This window comes from Leopardus geoffroyi, chromosome E1, assembly GCF_018350155.1.
Source record: "Leopardus geoffroyi isolate Oge1 chromosome E1, O.geoffroyi_Oge1_pat1.0, whole genome shotgun sequence".
Classification (NCBI taxonomy): Eukaryota; Metazoa; Chordata; class Mammalia; order Carnivora; family Felidae; genus Leopardus; species Leopardus geoffroyi.
Window position 1 is genome coordinate 914,131 of NC_059330.1, and position 18,654 is coordinate 932,784.

The following is an 18,654-nucleotide window of genomic DNA, read 5'->3' on the forward strand; positions in this document are numbered from 1 at the left end:
ACGTGAGGGGACACCATCCACGGAGCCACTCAGATCGTGATCAGAATCACTTAGAAGCCCCAGGAATTAAAAAAAAAAAAACATAATTACGGAAATCAACAGGTAGGTTGGAGGGAAGTGTTTGCAGTGAAAAGCAAATGACGGTTTCTGACGATCACAGTGCAGAACGGCCGTGAGACCCGGCGCGGTGGGGTTGAGAGACGGCCCCCCAAGGGCTGGGTCTGGAGTCTCGGCCTCGGCGAGTGAGCGTTGGAGAAGGGACGAGGGAGCCGTGGGAGGTGGTGGCAACACTGAAGCCCAGATAGTGGAAGCTCCACTATGCGCTGTGCACGACTGATTACAAACGGGAGCTCGCAGGTGGCCAGTGTGGACTGGGGACACAGCCCTGACCGGCGCTGACGCCGCCAAACGCCCACCACACTCTGCCGCCGATGGGGAGTGATGAAGGCACCGGGTTCTGGACTCTTCGCACATTGGTGCTGGGCAGACAGACCCAGAGGGGGGTCCCTGGGGGCCCGGCCTCCGGGCATTCGTGCCTTCGTGGGACCCCTGCCCCCCGGGGTGAGGGTAGGGCTGTGAGGCTCCTGTGCAACGGGATGCGGCATAGGTCACGGGTGGCGTTCCCATGATGCTGTGACACAGGTGGGACCCCGTGTCCCCCTCCCGGCAGCCCCAGAGAAGCCAACAGCCACGTCCCGACCCTCATAGGAGAGGCCCGCGTGTCAGGACTGGGCGTGGGCTGGAGGGCCCCGGAGGGCCCCGGGGCCTCGGCCCTATGATTGCCAACAGTTTGGGTGAGGCTGGGCGCAGACGCGGCCCCAGTCGAGCGTCTGCGAGGGGTGCAGCCCACCGAGGCCCGGAAGTGGATACCGGAAGTGGAGTCCCGGCTGAGCCCCGGAAGTGGAGACGCCCTGAGACCCGGAAGCGAAGACCCGGAAGCGGAGGCCCGGCAGAGCCTCACCTAGCTGCCCGACCCCGGGGGGGGGCTGCAGGACGGTGCCTGTCCGGCCGGCTGAAGCTGCGGGGTTCGTGGTGATTTGTCACGCGGCCATGGAAAACCGACTCAGGTGATTCTGGGGAGGTGTGGTGTCGACGTGGGGCCGATCCCGGGGCGCAGTCTGGACGGCAGGGGGTGGGCAGGGAGGGAAGCGGCCTCTGATGTGGGGGGCAGGTCATCGAGCGACTTGACGCCGGAGCCCGGGTGAGCAGGGGCCCGTCCTGTGGTCAGGAGGGCAGGCACGAGGGCAGCCGCGGCGCCCCCTGCGCGCACACGCGTCTGCGAACACGCCCGAGGCCCGTCCGCCAGCGGCTGTGCGAGCGGGACCCGTCTGCTGCCCGGGTGTGGTGACTGAGGGTGAAGACCCCGGGCACGTCACGGCCCCTGCCCTGCTCCTCGTGGGCAGGTCAAGCGCCCGCTGTGCTTGGATCGAACGGCCCTCGGCGCTGAGCTCCGGCGCCGCGCGAGCGCGTTTGGCGAGTGGGGGGAGGGGACTCGCGGGCTCGCTGCCAGGTGCTGGGTGCAGGTGCACAGTCGCGGCTCCAGCAGCGTCGCCGGGTCGCGGGGAGGCCGCGAGGGGGGGAGGGGCGTGGGGCGGTTTCTGGGGACCGGCCCGCACTCCCGCAGTGACCCCGTAGGAGACGCGACCGCCCCTGGGGCCCGGTGGCCGGAAGGGCCGCGGGGACCGCCCGCCGTGTCCGGTAGAGGGGGAAGGGCAGAGTCAGAGGAGGGGGCTCCTCGGCGGCCTCAGCCCCCGCCCCGGCGGCAGCCACGTGCCCCGGCCAGCGTCCCCAGAGCTGGCGTGGCACCCACCGGCTCCCAGGGGCAGTTCCCCGCCCGGCCAGGCCTCCCCACGTCCAGTCCAGACGGTGAGTGTTCTCGACGCCACCGCACATTATCCCCCCGCGGAAGGAGGCAACGGGGCCACCCGTGCACGGCGCTCAGATCGGTGTCCCCGTGTGTCACAACAGCCAGTCCTGGTTAAAGACTGGAGCCGCGGCTGGTCCTCCTGAGCAGCTCACCCCGGCCCCACCCGGGGAAGCGGCGGCTTCCGGCCCCCAGCTCATGCGGGCGTGGGGCTGGGTCTTCACCAACGGCCACAGAGGCGGAGATGGTGCGAACCCAGCGCCGCCCGCCATAAGTAACAAAGGCCCAACTCAAGCCGCCGTAAACAATAAGGGATTTATTGGCTCACGTAACAAAACCGTCCACACGGAGCGCAAACGTCGGCGAAGCTTGATCGTACGTACTTAGTGATGTCACCAAGGACCTGGTTTCCCCAACTGTCCCCACAGCGGGATCCACTTCAGGCTAAGGATGGGGCGCCACCCAGGACCCCTCACGCCAGCAGCACGGTCTCTGCTGGACATTCCCCACGTGGCGGGGTCGCTCTGGCCGAGCCGTGTCCGTGAACCAACCCGTAGCCAGAGAGTCGGAAGGAGCCGCTGGCCTCGTCCAGGCTGGGGGTTCCACCCCGGAGGTGGGGACCCTGAAATCCCCTCGGCAGAGATGGGGGCTGCTGGCAAAGCAGATGGCACAGCCGACGCCCCCCACCACACCCCTGCATCTTACACGCCAGCTCGCCCTGTGCTGAGCGGCGACCTGTGTGTGTCCAGCGTCCAGGACGGTTGATCCCTGGACGCCAGCGAACTGCGCTGGAGGCCACCGTCCCGACGCCTCCGGCCGGAAGAAAACGAGCCTGCGTCCCAAGAGCCCGACAGCCACGAAGGCCACCCCCAGCACTGCCCTCTCCCCGCGGGGGGCCCCAGGAGCCGAGCGGCTCCTGCTACTTTTCAGGGGAAAATGCAAACGTTCGCGCACTCAGGACCCGAGTTTAGCTGTGAGACACTTCGCTACAAGACGCGCATGTAATTAAGCAGTTTCCTTCCCCGGGGGTCTGGGAGCCTAACTGTTCTCTCTCATTGACACATCACTGCAATTATCAGAAATAAATGTGTCTTAGCTTTTTCTTTTCTTTTTTTTGATACGTTTTGGCTTTCCCAAATTGATCCGCGACGGGAGCGGGAACCCGTGGAAATTATGTTTTCACACAGGTTCGTGTGACTTTGCAGCCTCGCCATTGAGGGTGGGGCCTGGAGGCAGTCGGGGTCCTGCCTCGGGTCTCCCCCCAGATTCACACCGGCTCTTACTCCTTGGCCGCTTGGGGTAGAAGCGGAGGGCTCTGGGAGGCTGCACTCGCAGAGACCCGACGGACATGCCCCGAGGACAGCCGGTCCCTTCCCCTGCTTCCAGGCTCTCCCCCCGGAGCAGGCCGTGGTGCCGGCTGCTGAGAACAGGCAGTCGGGCCCCCGTGTGGACCCTGACCCCATCGTATTCACGTGCACGGCCGGCTAAGGTGCCCCGTGAGCTACGAGGCCATCAGAGTGGGTGGCTGTCCAGCTGGATAGGGGAGGAGGTCTCGGGCACATGGGGCAGGGAATGAACCGTCTACCAGGAGGCACGGCCCGCACTGGGGCTATTCTGACTCTGGGGAGGGGGCAGGGAAGCCCAAGGGCCAGCCCAGGTTGGCCCTCCAGCCACACCTCTGCCCTTCCCGGCCTCCCCGGCTCCTGGGTCTTCTCCCCGAGGTCATCTGGGTGGCCGGGAAGGGTGAGGGCCGGAGCTGGGGAGCCCATTGCAGGAGGCGGTCGGCTTCCCTCCATCAGTGGGCGCCGCCGTCCCCTCGGAGTCTCCGGTTTTGCCCCTGGGCCGCCTTCCAGGGCAGGCTCGTGAACTCTCGGTGGGCCTCACCCCCTCCTACGACCCCAGGGAAACGGCCTCATCAGCGGCTTTCCCGGACCGGACCGCAGAGCCACAGCCGAGCCAATGAGCCTTTAAGAAGACCCAGGCGTTCCCAGCTTAGAGCAGAGGGAGGCTGTGGGGAGGGTCCAGAACAGGCGGGGGCGGGGGCAGGTTTGGCGAGCCAAGGGCAGGGAGGCGAAGGGCAGGCCGCCGGGGTCCCCCCACCCCTGGCCGTGGTGGCTCTCAGCTTCCCGTGGCCGGCAGAGCATGCGGGGTCAGGGCATTCTGACGCCTGGTCCTTAAAATCTCACATCCTCTTTTCTTCCCGCAGTGCAGCCTGCCTCTGGCTGGGGGAGGTCAGACCCAGGGGCCCGGCTGGGGTCACCCCAGGCCTGGAGAAGCTGCTGCGGGGTGCAGGGGCCGCTGGGCGCGGACCTGTCCACCATCATTCGCCTCACAGAGGGTGGCGTGCAGCTGAGCCCCTGCAGCCAGCCCGGGGCCCACCCCCGCGTCCAGACCCGAGCTCTGGTCTCCAGGGCCTTGTGCCGGAGCCCGAGGTGCCATTGAAGGGAGACCCAAGTTGGCATCAGCGGCACTGCCCCCCAGGCTGAGCACCGAGTGGCCGTGAGGACGGTCCGGTCCTGGGTCCCCACCTCTGTCCTCACCCGCCCGCTCCCGTCCTCCTGCCGCATAGACTCGGAGACACCCCCCCCCCCCCCCACCCTATTCACCTATTTTGTAGACGCATCAGGGTTTTCCGAGCCTCTGAGCCTCTGTACATGCTGTTCTCTCCGCTTCGATACCCTCTCCCTCTGGCCTGCCGGGTTAACTCCCAGAGATTGCTCAGGACCAGTTCAGGCTGTGCGCTCCCGAGACCCAGGCCCACGGTGACCCCGGAGCCGGCACGTCACACGCTCCTCTGCTGCTGGCCTTCTCATTCCCATCTGTGACCACCCCTCCCCTGCTCCCCCCAAGGTTGTGAGCCAGGAGTGGGGGCCCCCACCAGGCAGCGGCGTCAGCCTCCCACACACAGAGACGGTGCGGCAACGAGGGACGGGGGCTCGGCCTCGGGGACAGGCGGGAGCTGCAGCCACGGCCTTCCCACCCCCCCGAGGGCCGTGCAGATGGACCTGGCCGCTCCCTTCCTTGTGCCCCTGGCGCGGGACCCCACTGGGAGCAGGGCCCTCGAGATGGGCTGGGCAACCAGTCCAGGCGGCCCCCCAAGGCAGTCCCTCCTGATCTCCCCACGTCCACCCCAAGGCCCCTCCTGCCGGCCCATGGATCCCTTGGGTCTGGGCTCCACTCACCCCCCCTCACCCCGACCCGGGTCGGCGTGAATCCCAGCTTTCCCAGGACGTGGGAGGAAGAAGCCAGGGAAGGGGCCCCTCCAAGCGCCGAAGCTGGATGGGGTGGTGGGGGGCACCGAGCTGGCGGCAGGTCCTGAGGTGGCTGTGTGCACGGCGGGGGGGAGGGGGGAGGGGGGCGCTCCGCTGTGTCCCACGCTGCCGGCCAGTCTGCGGGGAGGGGAGAGGCGGGGCTGCGGACCGCGGTGCCTGGCGGTCTCCCCACACGCAGTCACCGGGAGTCACGTGCAGTCAGCGGCATCCACGAGTCCCCCCGCCCACGCCGGGTGCCACTGCGCCGATGCCCGCGTGGCCTGGTGTCCGGGCACAAGCCCGCAGCGGGGCCGGGCACCTGCGGGCAGGCGGGCGAGTGGCGGCGTGTGCGGACGCGCGCGTGAGCGCCGGGGGGTCCTGCGGCGGGTGCCCGCCCGGTGACCTTGGGGCTCGGGGCCGCAGCGAGGCCGCCGGGCCGTCATCTGGGCACGTACTCGCCCGGCAGCCCGGCCCCGCCGTGCTCGCGCAGCGCCCGGTCCACCGTCCGGATATAGCCGTCGATGAGGGCCCTCATCTCGGGGGTGAAGGGCTCGGGGTCGTGGGGGCGCCGGCCGCGCCGCCAGAAGCTGCCCTCCTTGTTGTTCTCCACGCACAGCAGCCGCTCCTCGCTGACGGACACGTTGAGGAAGGCCACCATGTCCCGCAGCGTGGGCACCAGGCTGCGGCGCAGGTCCTCGTAGTGCACCACCAGCAGCCGCTTGCCGTAGCGCAGCCAGTCCAGCACGTGCGACGACCACCAGGCGGCGTAGCTGTTGACGAAGTCCGGCCACTCTGCGCGGGGGAGAAGGCGGGCGTCGGGCACGGGGCGGGCCCCAGCGGAGCCGGTCCCTGCCATCTGCCGGCCGTGTCCCGCGGGGGCGGGGGAGGGGCGCCAGCACAAGCCGCCAGCCGCCGGCGGGACCCGCGGCCAAGCCGCGCGACGCGCCCCGCGAGATCTCTCCGCCCGCGAGCTAAGAAACCAGGTGGGCTTTTCGTCGTGTTCCGACTTGTTTCGGAGGGGGACACGTGCAGAGGTCGAGAATCACCCCCACAGGATCAGTTGCCGGAACAGGGCTGCCCCGGTGTCTGGGACGAGGGGACTGAGCCAAGGAGGGACCAGAGCTCGGCCTCCCGCCTCCGGGGGGGCGGGGTCAGCAAGGGGCGGGGACGGCTGGCGGCCACAGCGCAGACCACGGGGACAGGAGCACAGACCTGCTGGACGCAGCGGCCCCTCCGAGCACTGGGTTCCCCGTCCTCACCGCCCTGACCCGTGTCTCCTCGATCCATCGCCCACCGGCCAGACCCGGGGCCCCCGGGGCAGATCGGGGGCGCGAACCCGCGTGGGCCGCCCACCGACCACCTCCCGTCTACCTTTGCTCTTCCAGTTGCGGTCGGCCGCGTAGCCCAGGTGGCCGGCACATTTGCGGTTGAACTCGGCCACCAGGGACCTGTACGGGTTCCGGATCAGCAGGATGGCCGAGTCGAACATCTCGATTTCCCTGCGGCCGCTCTCGTGGGTCTTCACGCAGATGGTGCGCCGGCTCCGCCAGTGGTCCTTCTCGCCCTTGAACCCTGCGGGGGCGGGGGAGGCCCCTGAGCGAGGCGTCGGGATCCGCCCCGCCCCCAGCAGAAGAGCTGAACCCACTTCCGCGAGACACCAGAGGCCGGGAGGCTGACCTGAGTCAGTCACGGCTGCAGGCTGGCCAGGGAAGAGACAGAGGCTCAGAGAGGGTGTGGACCTGCCCGCGATCACACAGCCGCAGAGCCAGTCACACACGTGCCGACAGAGCCAACCGTGTGCTCCTCTGTGCTGGACTTTACGTTGGGGGTAAAGGGGCTCAGCTTGGGTCTGGCTAAACAGCAGCCCTGGGGCCATGCCGAGCACGGGGCCTCATGGGAACACGGAGGAAGGGGCCGGTCGGGGGTGCGGAGGGACGTCACTGAAGGACTCCCAGGAAGGTGTCCCTGAACCCGCACTCCCGGCCGTGCCCCGACAGAGCCCCGGTTGGCCAGCCCGGGACACGTGCTCCTGAAACGAACACACGATTATCTTGGGCTCCTGGGGACCCAGGTCAGCAGGCGGGAGCCCTTGCACGTGGAGCAAACAGGCAGGGGCTCTCTGATGCCGGGAAGCACGCGCCCCCTGTGAACGTGGGTTCGCCCACTGGAACTCAACACATTTCAAACGCACCCCTGCCACGGGCCAGATGCCACGGGCCTTCACTTTGGCTCCTTCTGGCGAACGGCTGAGGAGCTCCAGGGAACCCGAAGCCAGACCATGGCTGTAAACACGAGGTCTGGTCCCTGACACCCTGGGGACTGAGGTGCCTTCCTACAGCGGCCACCCTGAGCTGCCCCGTAAGCCTCACAGGGAAGCCTCCGGGGCCATCGCACGCAGCGATTCCAGCCCCCGGGCCCCTTGGCCGTTCGCAGATGGAGACCGCCAGCTGTGTGGACAGGTTAGGCCCCCTGGACCACACAGATCGTGCTACAGCCTCGCAGGGGTCGGCCAGAGCGGGCAGGACCCCGGGGCGGGATCATCCAGCCACTACCCCCACCCCCGCCGTAGGTACAGGTGATACTTGGGACCCGAGGACCAGAGGCCTGGTTCAGGGACCAGCTCCCCTGGCTTCTCCCACCAGACCAGACCCACCGCCGAGCCCAGGGCGTTAGGGAACCAGAGTCCAGGTGAGAATCCCAGAGAAACTGGCGTTAGCGCCTGATGACCCAGAAATGCATCTCGTGCAACTCAGACTCCGGCCACACGAGCACGGCACCACGGCCCGGGGAGCCCCTCCCTGGCTCCCGTCTACACTCGCTGCTTGGGGCCCCTGCCTGCGGCCCCCACTCACCCTTGTTGTACAGCGTCCCGTCAAAGTAGTAGCTGCCGGTGTAGAAGCCCGTGGCATGCTCGATGAGGTGCCGTACCCACGTGTTCCCGGCTCCCGGGAAGCTGGACAGAGCCACGAACACCTTGGACTTGGTGGGCAGGAACCTCCGGTCCGTGCAGCGAGTGTCTGAAAGGCCAGAGCTTGACCACGGACCGCCCCGCCAGGAACTGCTGACCCCAGACTCCCACTTCACAGACGGGGAAACTGAGGCCCGGAGAGGGGGTTGCCACCTGTGCCTCGGCGGCAGAGACAGCCCCAGTGATGACGAGACCTCTGCGCACCACGGCCCCAAGATGGGACCACCCGCCACCAGGCCAGGGTTTGTGCCCAGATGCCTCCCCACCCACCGCGGCTCCACACGCGGCCCTGGGGCATCTCCAGACCCGCAGGGCGCAAACGGGGGTAGAGCCTGGGGGGGGGGGGGGAGGAGGGGAGGGTCCTCGCAGTGGGAACTCACCCTGCACGGGCGTCTGGTAGACCTCACAGTACTCAGCCTGCCTCGGGGCCTCGGACCCCCGGCCACACAGCGAGCTGTCCACGGCGTCCCGAAGGCTGAACTGCGGCGTGGGATAAGCGCAGTAGCACTCCCGGCCCCGGAGGACGGCCAGCGGGAACTCCTGGCGGGGAAGAGACGCATCCGGGGTGGGTGCGGGGCCTTGGCGGCTCATGCCGGGAGGCACACGCGCGATCGGCGGGGATGACGAGGCCCATCCTCCCCGTCCCACCCCGCGACCGGCTCCTGGCCTCTCCTGCAGTCCCCTGTCCCCTCTGGGAAGGCCGCCTCCGCAGAGGACGCAGCGGGGGCGCTGGGCGACCTCGGACAAGGTGCCGCACCTCTCTGGATTTCACCACGGAACAAGGGCAAGGAGACCGCCTTGCATGTTTGTTTCGGGGACGGGACGAGGAGGGTCCGACACCTGCACGACACTCAGGGCACTCAGCCCCACTCGCCCCTGCCTGCCCGCGCCTCTCCGCAGCCCGGGAGCGTCCAGGGAGGGAGACGGGAGGCACGGGAAGCGTCTCGCAGCTTCAGCAACGCCGCACAGACCTTTTTATTTTTTGCCCACAGCAAAATCTCATAAATAAATAAATAAAAGAAAATCAATAGTGTTTTCTGCGTGTGGTTTGGCAAAGCCGAGGATCTCTGTCCACGCTCAGAAAAGTCACCCGGCCGGGCCCCGGTTGCCGGAGGGCGATGCGGAGCCTGGGGTGGGGGCTCCAGCTCGCTCGGGCGTGTTCCCCGCCCCCTCCCAGTGTTGGAAGCTTGAGAGCGGGACAGCCCCGCGTGGGCCCAGCGCGTCCCAGGGGCCCCTGCTCCCATCTCAGGACTTTGCCATCCTCGGATGCTCAGGGCACCTGACAGTTGTGGAGTCCTGAAATTCTGCCCGCGGGCCCCCCTCCCAGGCCCCCAAAGCCCAGGATGGAGACCACCCCCCCTGTTGGGCGTGTGACGCTCTTTCTAGGTCAGACCCACCGAGAACGGACCCCTGTGAAGATCCCCCGCCGCAGCAGCCCCAGCCCTCACCGGTCACTCGCTCGGCCACGGGGCCGGGGCCAGCCAGTGTTGGGGTGCAGGGCCGGGGCCTGGATGGGGGTGCAGAGCAGAGCCTGGCAAGCCTTCCAGCAGCTGCAGCAGGGCGCCCCCCCCCCCATCCCTCAGCACGATGTGGAATGTGTCCCCACCCGACGTTCTAACCCAGCCTCAGAACAGGACTGTATTCGGGGACAGCGTCTTTGAGGACATAGTTCAGATAAAATACGGCGGGGGAAGGGGGGGCTCCAATCTAATCTAACTGGCATCATCGTAAGAAGAGATTAAGACACAGATGGACGGAACACCGTGTAAAGACACAGGGCAAAGACCATCTCAGCCCACAGGCCTGAGAAGAAACCCCCCGTCTGGGGCTTCTGGCTTCCAGAACCGGGAGAAACAAGCCTGTGTCACGCAAGCCCTCGTCCGTGGGACGTTGTTCAGGCAGCCTGGTGAGCTGTGACACCGGGGTCCTTACTGGTCCACACACGGCAGGCCCGTGCCCACCTCAGGGCCTTGGCACCTGCTGTGCCTTCGGCCTGAAACGTCCTGCCCCCGGGCACCCTTTTCCAAGCCCACTTTTCAGAGAGGCCTTCGCTGGCCACCCCGTTCCGTGCCTCAGCGCCCTTCCCACCCTCACAGGACCCCTGGGCCCTTGCTGAGCTCTCTGGTTCTGCTTCACTGCGAGGTAGGACTTCGGGACCACAGTGAAACACTCTGCCCCGCGAGAACTGTCCAGTCTGCTCTGACGCACACGCAGCAAGGCCCCCGGCGGTTCCCTCACACGCGCGGTTCGTCGGCCCTCCCCACGCCCTCCCTCCCGCCAACGGCCACTGGGCCGATCCAGTCTGTCCCACGGCGTCCTACGGACAGGATCCCTCGGTTCGAACTTGGCATCTGGTTCCCTTCGCTCAGAATCACGTGTGCAAATCCCTAGCAGAGACCACGCCCCGGAGAATGCCTAACGGATGCCTGAGGGACGAACGGCGAAGGAGGGAAGGAGCTGATGGCTGAAGCCCCTCCCCCCACCGACAGGTGCTGGTAACACACTTGGGGGTGAGCCCTCTGGGGTCGCCTGAGCCCCAGCTCCACCTAAGCCCTCCTGCCACCAGGTTCCCGGGTGCCGGTGTCCTGGACGTCCTGCTCAGGGATGAAAAGGCCAGCACGCGGGACCCCTCACCAGCTGCGGTGGCTGCCCCGCGACCCTGCGCCCCACCCGGCAGCGACCCTGGCCCCTCCGCTCCCTCGAGTGGATTAAACGGTCAAGTTCCCTGTCGTGTGCGGAGCAAGGGGGGACTGGAGACAGTAATGCGGTTTATTTACAACATAATCGCTTCAGGACATCACCGGATTCCGAAAACACAGAACAATTTTCAGCCCCTTGGGGATTTCTAGGACACGATTTCCATAAAAATTAAATATTGATGAATCTCCTCTCTGCCAGCCTCCCCGCTGCCCCCTCCCCCACCCGGGCTTCAGAGTCAGAGGAGAGAGCGCGGCGATGGGAGACGGAGGCAGGAGGTGGAGGACGGAGACGTGGGGCTGTTTCCCTCACAGGGACAAAGCGGAGCCTGCTCGGGCGGCGTGGGGTCAGGGGGTGCACGCCCCCCGGAGCTGCATGCGGGGCCTGCCGTGCGGGGCGGGGGGCTGCCTGTGGGCAACGGGCACTGGGTCACAGCAAGAGCTGGGCTCTCCGTACGCGAGGGGTGGTCGTGGCCGGGGGTCAGGGAGGGGACGTCCCACCGGGCCGTCTGGGTCTCATCACCTCTGTCTCCATCCTCCTGGAGCGCCTTTCTCAGGGTCTCCAGGATTACAGGGAATTACAAAGACGTGAGATTTCAGAAGGGGAAACTGAGGCGTGGAAGCAGGGGGCGAGCTGCCCAAGACCTCAGGCCGTGAGACGGCGAGCAGGGACAGAAGCTTCTGGACTCCCAGCCCCGGGTTCTGCCACACACTACATTCAACTCCGTGGACACGGACACACGAACGGTGGGGTTTTTGGTGAAATCTTTGAACCAGCACGGAGCTCGCCGTGACCCTTCTCTCCGGAGGCCGGTCTGGACATCCAGGCCCAAACGGGAGAGATGCTGCGGGAGGAGGGCGAGTCAGGGTGAACGGGAGCCTGTCTGCTAAGCCTGTCACTGAGCGTGTGTCCTCCTGCGTGGCTGCAAAGTGGGGACCGTGTGGGTGGAGGGGCAGCCATGGAGGCAGGACCTGTGGCTTCGAATCGCATCCATGAGAATCCGTGAGAATGCCGCGGCTTGGGGCCATGAGACTGGCCAGGACCTCGAGGCGGGATGTGGCCATGCAGGGACACATGCCCGGGTCACTGACTCTGAAGCCACCGTCCACGGTCCATCCTCAGAATGGGGCCAGAAGAGTCGCTTCTCAGAATGTGCCGGAAGGCTCACAAGCACACGCAAGAAATGCACAAATCCTTCACTCCAGCGATTCCAGAAACGCCTGATGACACAGCCCAAGGAAACAGCTGGGACCCTGCTCACGGGTGGGCCTTCGGGAACGAGTTCTATACAACAGCCGGGCAGCAAAGGCAGAGCCCAGAGGCCCAGCAGTGGGGGGGGGGGGGGGGCGAGGGTCCTGTCAGCCACGCGGGACACACCCAGCCCAGGGAAGACACGGAGGGAAAGGTTTAATCTTCAAGAAACGAATCCCCATACACTTGGAATACAAGACCAGAGGACGTGAAACCTCATTGGTGGTTTTCTCTGATGTGCTACAGTTATAGGTGAGGTTTAACTGTGCGTCTCCAAATTTTTTTAATTTTCAAAGATACATATGCGTTACTTCTGTAGCCACCAACCCCCCACCAAAAACCGGTAAACGTTCTTTAAAGACACACGTAGTATAACGCGGACAGGTTTAGCACAGAAAGGGTACGGAACACAAAGCCGTGCCGGACAGCGGCCTCCTGAAAGGACAGCGCAGCCTTCTCGCGAAGGGAAAACGTCCCGACATCGAGGCGGTTAATCCACAGAACCCAGACCCGGACAGACCCAACCCCTGGCAGAGCGGGGAGGCGGTGGGCCCACATGGGACCAGCTGCACCTGCCCGGATCCAGGCGGGTCAGGCAGGGCCACGGCGGCGCGGAGAACAAGCCGGCCTGCCCGCGGAGCTGGATTCCCTCGGCGGCCCGGCCGCGGGGCCTGCGCACAAACACCGGGGCCCAAGATCAACCACCCCAGGTCCAGGCTGGTGGTGGGTGAACACCTGAGCTCCCCTGTTCACCTTCTTCTGGCCCAATGGAGCAGGTGAGAGTGTCCGCGAGAACGGAGACAGGCGGGTGTCTCCCCACGACCCCCGAAAATCCCACGAGACCGCTTCACTGTGTTCACACTCACACGACACGGACCCCTGCCGGCAGAGTCAGGTCGTCCCGCCGGGAAGAGCACCCCGAATTGTTCTTTTTCTGCCCAGCCACACCCCCGGAGCTCCCTGAAACCTCACGACCCACCGGCAAGCAACAGTAGAGGCGATCCTCCGCCCTGGGGAGGGGGAGCTGGGAGGCGGCCCCCTCCCTCATTGGCCTTCCTGAAGCCCCACGGACCCTAGCCGTGGCTCCACGGTGAGTGTCCTGCACCACAGCCCGTGAAGACACCTCCGGTGGCCGTGTGGCCCGCTGCGCGCGGTACTCGCGTCCTAGGTGTCTGCACCTTTCCGCCAAATCTTCAGGGTTTGTGGCCTTGGCGCCGCTGGCCTTTCTGGGGCGTGGCGCTCGCCAGGGGCGGCTCCGCCCGCAGGGGACAGTCCGGCTGTCACACAAGGTGGGGGAGCTGCCGGCAGGTGGTGGGTAGGGGCGGGAGGGAGGTACCGACTCCTCCTAAAACGAGGATCTACCCGAAACGCCTTCACTGCGCCAGGAACCCGCCCTGGACTGAGGCGGGAGCCCCCAGACTCCGGCGGAAACCGCACGAGGGCTGCCGGAGGGGGGCCGCCCCGAGGGCGAACCCCGTTACACGACGCCCCGGGCGTGCCGAGGGGCAGGGGGCCGCGGTCCGGGAGCAAACGCCACTCCGCTGGGTAGAAGGTGGCTCTACCCGGACGCGGCACCCCCGCCCACCTGGATCCGCCCCCTGGCTGCGACCCCGCCCCCCCCCGCCGGCCGTCCCCGAGGGTCCACACCGAGCACCCGCAGGGCGTCTCACCTGCGGCCGTGGAGCTCCTTCCACACCCGCCCCGCCGCACAGGGTCACGGCGCCCTCTTTGCGGCCTGGGCGTGGCCCGGCGCCCTCCGCACACACGCAGCCCCCGCCCCCTCGCCTTCCTGGGGACACGCCCGCGTCCTCCAGCTCCGCCCCTTCCCGAAGCTGCGGACGACCCCCAGGCCCCTTCGCCGGCTCCTGGCGCCGACCTCGGCCCCTCCCCGGCTGTGACCCCGCGTCCCCCCGCCCCGGGCTCTGCCCGCACCCCCGGGGGCGAAAACAGCCAGAACGCTTAACAGCGGGCAACTGGTTAACTCTGCAGGATGGATGTCCGCGTGGGGGACAGGGGACCAGAAGGCCCCTCGGTGCTAGCACGGAACGGTCCCCGAGACCGAGACCGACCCTCGGCCCAGGAACGGGAGCTGCCCCGTCCCGTCCCCCCCCCCCCCATGCCACTGGGAGGGGGGAGGGCAGCACAGGAAGCCCAGCGTGGTGTGGAGACTGGGCCCCGCCTGCCCCACTTCCCGGAGCCGGCTGGTTCTGGGGGCATGTTGGGGTCCCCCTCGGGGGAGTGTGTCCCCTCGGAAGCCCGGGAGGTTAAAGCAGGTCACGCGGGGCACCTCCAGGTTTGCAGACTGAGGCAGCCTGGTCTGGACCTGCCTGCCGAGGCCCCACGATTCCGGGTGGGGGAGGCTCTCGGGGGAGGGGAGGGGGGGTCTGTGACGGCAGGTGTAGTGTCCCCCTACCCACGGCTCTGCTCCTGTGCAGGGGAGCAGGGGCCCCGGCCAGTTGTGAGCCCGAGGGCACCCCAGCACCCGCAACCACTGGCGACGCAGAGACCTGCGTCAAAGGCTGTGGTCTGGGAGGACAGTACACACGAAAGGCTCCGTCTGCGGTCCAAGGGATGCATCTCAAGAGGAACCAGGGAGGGTGCGTCCCTCTGGGCTCCCCAGCCTGCCTCCTGCACCTCCCGATCTGCAGGGTCAGAACCACGGGCCCAAATGGGCCCAAATGCCGGCTGCCCCTGGTAGGGGTGCCGTGACCTTGGGCAGCATGCTCCAGCTTCTCGACCTCCGTTCCCACTGCTACAAAGGCAGACTCCCAGTGCCCACGGCTTCCTGCCACCCCCCGGGGGGCCACTCTGGGGCTGGCCGCTGGACCCAGCCCCCGACCTCCATGCCCTGTGGGTCTCATCACTTACGAGCCCCATCTGGCCTTGACTGGCGTGTCCCACCCAGAGCTACCGTCTGAGGCAGGGACACTGGCCTTAGAGCCCAGCCCAGCCTCTGCAGACTCGCACCTCCCGTGAGCCCGGGCTGGGCCAAAGGTGCACCTGTGCCCACAGTCCCTGAAGCCAGGTTCAGGGCCCGGCCCTGTCCCCGATCCCCGAGCCAGCACATCTCACTAACAAACCCCATCAATTTAACAACTCAGAGCTCCCATTCGGGAAGGCACGGTCCCGCCAGCCTCAAATCCGCCGACCGTGCCCCTGCCAGCCTGGGGGACCCACGCTAGCCATGGCCACGTGGCCCTCCCTCTCCTGTCTCCTCCATCCCAAGAATCTGCATCCGTCACGGCACCTGCCCCTCGGCCTCCCGCCCCCCGCACCCCCGCACACACTCGTTACAGGACCTTACTTTCTGGGAACAAAATCCCGAGCACGCCTCTGCTGTCGCGTTGGGCTGCAACAGGGAGTCGGGGAAGGTGTGGGTGCCGTTCTCTGGCAACCTGAAGCATCCGCGGTACGTGACGGTCCTCCCTGCGGGGACAGAACGGTTTCTGGTGAGAAATGGTGCCCGTCGCCGGGAAACGGTGGCTTCGTGGTCTGAAATGGGTGCTAACATGCTCAGAGGGGCGAGTTTCAAACCAGAAAGCAGACCGCCCCGGAGAGGGTGTGGGCGAGCCAGACTCCTGAGACCACGGTGCCCAAACCTTGTCACCAGCGGTCACCCTCGTCACAGGGGCCACGTGGCTGCAGCTGTTGACCTCAGGCCTGCTTCTCCTGCCAGCTCTGGGGATGGGGTCCATCCTTCCTTCCTTCCATCCTTCCCTCCTTCCTTCTTTCCCTCTCTCCTTCCTTCCTTCCTTCCTTCCTTCCTTCCTTCCCTCCTTCCTTCTTTCCCTCTCTCCTTCCTCCCACAAATCTGGATCAAGCATCCCTTACATGCCAGATTCTATACTACGTGACCCAAGAGGCCGGTATTCTGGAAAATTCTATGTTCCCACAGCACAGGTGTGAGAACTACATCTGTTAATGTGAAATCCCGCCACCATTCCCTCCACCCCCCCCCCCCCACCAACCGCTGTGCCGCCAGGTCAGACCCGCTTGTTGTCTCTGATCCTGAATTCCCACCAGGCCCCACGAATGCTCAAGCCCGTGTTAGAGGAAGCCTCCTGCCCTGTTGTCATCCAGACCTTCTGGTGGAAACGTCCAGCCCCTAGCTAGCTTCCTTGATGAACCTTCTGGAATGTTTCGGCTCCGAGGGCTCGTGCCCCTTCCGCATTCATCAGGGTTTCTCAGATGCCTGCCTCACTCTTGTGCCCCCCACGCCCCAGCAGCAGCCGGCACCCCTGGAACAGGACCAGGCCTGGGGCCTGGGAGCCCGCCCGATGGGCCACGGCTCTGTGGCCTGGGCACCAGGGCACGGCCCCTTCCCCGACTGCAGCGGGCCCTACAAGTGCCCGGCGAGTGGACGGCAGGGGACGGGGCACGGGAGGCGTGGGGTAACCCGCCTCAGGCTGGTGGTTGAGTGGCGCCGGCGGTCTGCGCACGGCACCGTGTCACTGGCAGGGGAGAGCCCGCCATCCCCTTGCGCCCAGGGGACAGTCCAGGGCCTCCCGGGGCACGAGGGCACCTCCGAGGTGAGGCGCTCCTGAGCTCCGCTTCTGGGCACTCACTGCCCAGGGGCGCGTCCGTGGGTCTCCCTCCTGTGAGTGCTCCCTGCCAGCGAGAAGCTGAAATTTAAGGCAGGTGGTCACCCGGGCAGCTCATGACTCAGACCCTGTCTGCTCGGTCCCTTGAGGACAGGCGAAGGGCAGCCAGCCGGCCCACAGCCTGCGGGAGGGGCAGCCTCACACCGTTTCAACATTAACCGTGACGGCAGGTGCAGCCGACCCAAGACCTGGGGCCGGCTTGAGGGACCGGGCCACGTGGCCCCAGCGAGTGGGCAGCCTGGAGTCAAACGGCGACATTTGAGTCGGCGGCAGGGCACACAGGAGGGGCCGGCAGGGCAGCCCGGAGCCCCCGTGTGGATGGTGTCCGAACCCAGGAAGGTCAAAGGTCCAAGAGGCCAGCCAGGAGGCCCACGCAAACGTGCAGGTGACGGTGCAGGGCTCCGGTTCTCCACGGACAGGCGTCGACGAGTGTCCGCCGAGATGACGGCTCATCAGCGAATCCACAGTGCGTGGTCAGGACCTCCACGCCATCGCGGATGCCCGTCCCGAGTCCTTGATCGCATCCTGTCTGAACACAGACACACCACGCACGGCGCCAGCACCGGCTTTCACGCTCACCCAGAGTCGGAGCAGCGGGGCTTCCGTCCCGCTGGGCAGGCTTGCTCATTGCACGGAGAGCCGGGGACCCCCCTGCAGTCCCGGCCCTCCTCCAAGCTGGGTCCCGGCCCTCCGGGAGCATGCCACGGCCGGGAGGCACTGTTGCGGACGCTGGGCGGTCCCACCTCAGCCAGGGGTGGGGGAGGTCTCCCAGGTTCTGACTTCTTCCCACTCCCAGCCTGGCCGTCCCCATCGCGACAAGGACGCTCCGACGTGGGCAGGTATTTTGGAAAGAGGCTTTCGACGATCACGTTACGTGGATCCGGGCTGAATCATCTTGCAGTGAGGATGCATTGGAGTTTCAGTCGCACCTCGCTGGGCACTTGCAGTGGAAATTTGGGGGGTTCGCTGTGGCCGCCCGGAGCGTCAGCTCACTGCCCCTCGCGGTTGGTGACTGCCTCCTGTGTCCTGTAATTTGGGATCGTAAGCTCATCTTCAGTGAGGAATTATCTACGGGAGCTGCATTCGCCTGGGCCGGTGGCGCAGCTCTAAAGAGACTGCATTTGCTGTGTTGGTACCTCCACGCCGCCCAGAGCCAACTGTCAAACCGGGGCATCGGGACCAGGCAGGCGGTAAAAAATCTGAACGTCAAGCAAAACTCACCCAAATGCAACCCTGCAATTACAAATTCTTAGCAAGGGTTTTGCTTTGGTTGTTGTTTTGTTTTTAATTTCACCTCCAGCTGAGGTCAAAACACATGGGTTTTTGTACCCTTTCTGAACTGGTAGGTGGTATTTTCTTTTGAATCTAAGATTGCACAGACTTATACTTGAGTAGAATTCTGTGCGCGGAGCTCTCAGTCCAACCCCACCCCACAGGCCCACAGCCTCCTTTCCTGCCCGACTTGGACGCTAAACCCTGAGCTTCACTTTCCTTCTTTTGGTGGGAGCTCAGCTGCACACAAGAAACAACAGCTAGGAAACTTCCAGACCCTCCGGTAGGCCTCACTGCTGCAGATCTAGGTCTGCCTGGGCACTTCACGGAAGAGACTGGAACCAGAGAGGTAGACCAAGCTGCCTGAGGCCACACGGCATGTCCCAGACCTACCTGGGCCGCCAGATTAGAGTCTCTCTCCCGCCAGCCCACAAGGAAGCTATGCCTGGCCCTGAGCCCAAGCAGCCCTTCGCAGAGCCCACGTGAGCCTGCCCCCCCAGTCCGCACGCGAGCTCGCCCCCCGCAAAGGCGTTGGGATAGAGAGGGCACAGGTTCCTCCCAGAGTCCCAGCCAGTGTCTGGAGGAGGGGCTGAGGGCGAGGAGGTGGGGCTGCGGGCGGGGAGGCGGGGCTGAGGGCGAGGAGGCGGAGCACAGCGCAGGGAGGCGCGGCTGCGGGCGGGGAGGCGGGGCGCAGCGTGAGGAGGCGGGGCTGCGGGCGCGGAGGCGGGGCGCAGCGCGGGGAGGCGGGGC

General features: G+C 66.2%; 1 protein-coding gene across 8 annotated transcripts in view; it reads right to left on the reverse strand.

Annotated features, from left to right (window-relative positions):
• Positions 1-2,165: 2,165 nt before the first annotated feature.
• Positions 2,166-18,654, reverse strand: part of WSCD1 (WSC domain containing 1) — a 31,024-nt gene continuing 14,535 nt past the window's right edge. For 6 of the 8 annotated variants that reach the window (XM_045487318.1, XM_045487316.1, XM_045487321.1 and 3 more), the window contains exons 5-9: positions 15,336-15,457; positions 8,464-8,623; positions 7,968-8,132; positions 6,487-6,708; positions 2,166-5,907 (exon numbers count right to left, since the gene is read on the reverse strand). In XM_045487318.1, coding sequence (XP_045343274.1) covers positions 5,555-5,907; positions 6,487-6,708; positions 7,968-8,132; positions 8,464-8,623; positions 15,336-15,457 — 1,022 coding nt within the window. In that variant the 3' untranslated portion in view covers positions 2,166-5,554. The remainder of the gene's footprint in view (positions 5,908-6,486; positions 6,709-7,967; positions 8,133-8,463; positions 8,624-15,335; positions 15,458-18,654) is intronic. The other 2 variants (XM_045487323.1, XM_045487322.1) reach the window with 1 other exon arrangement.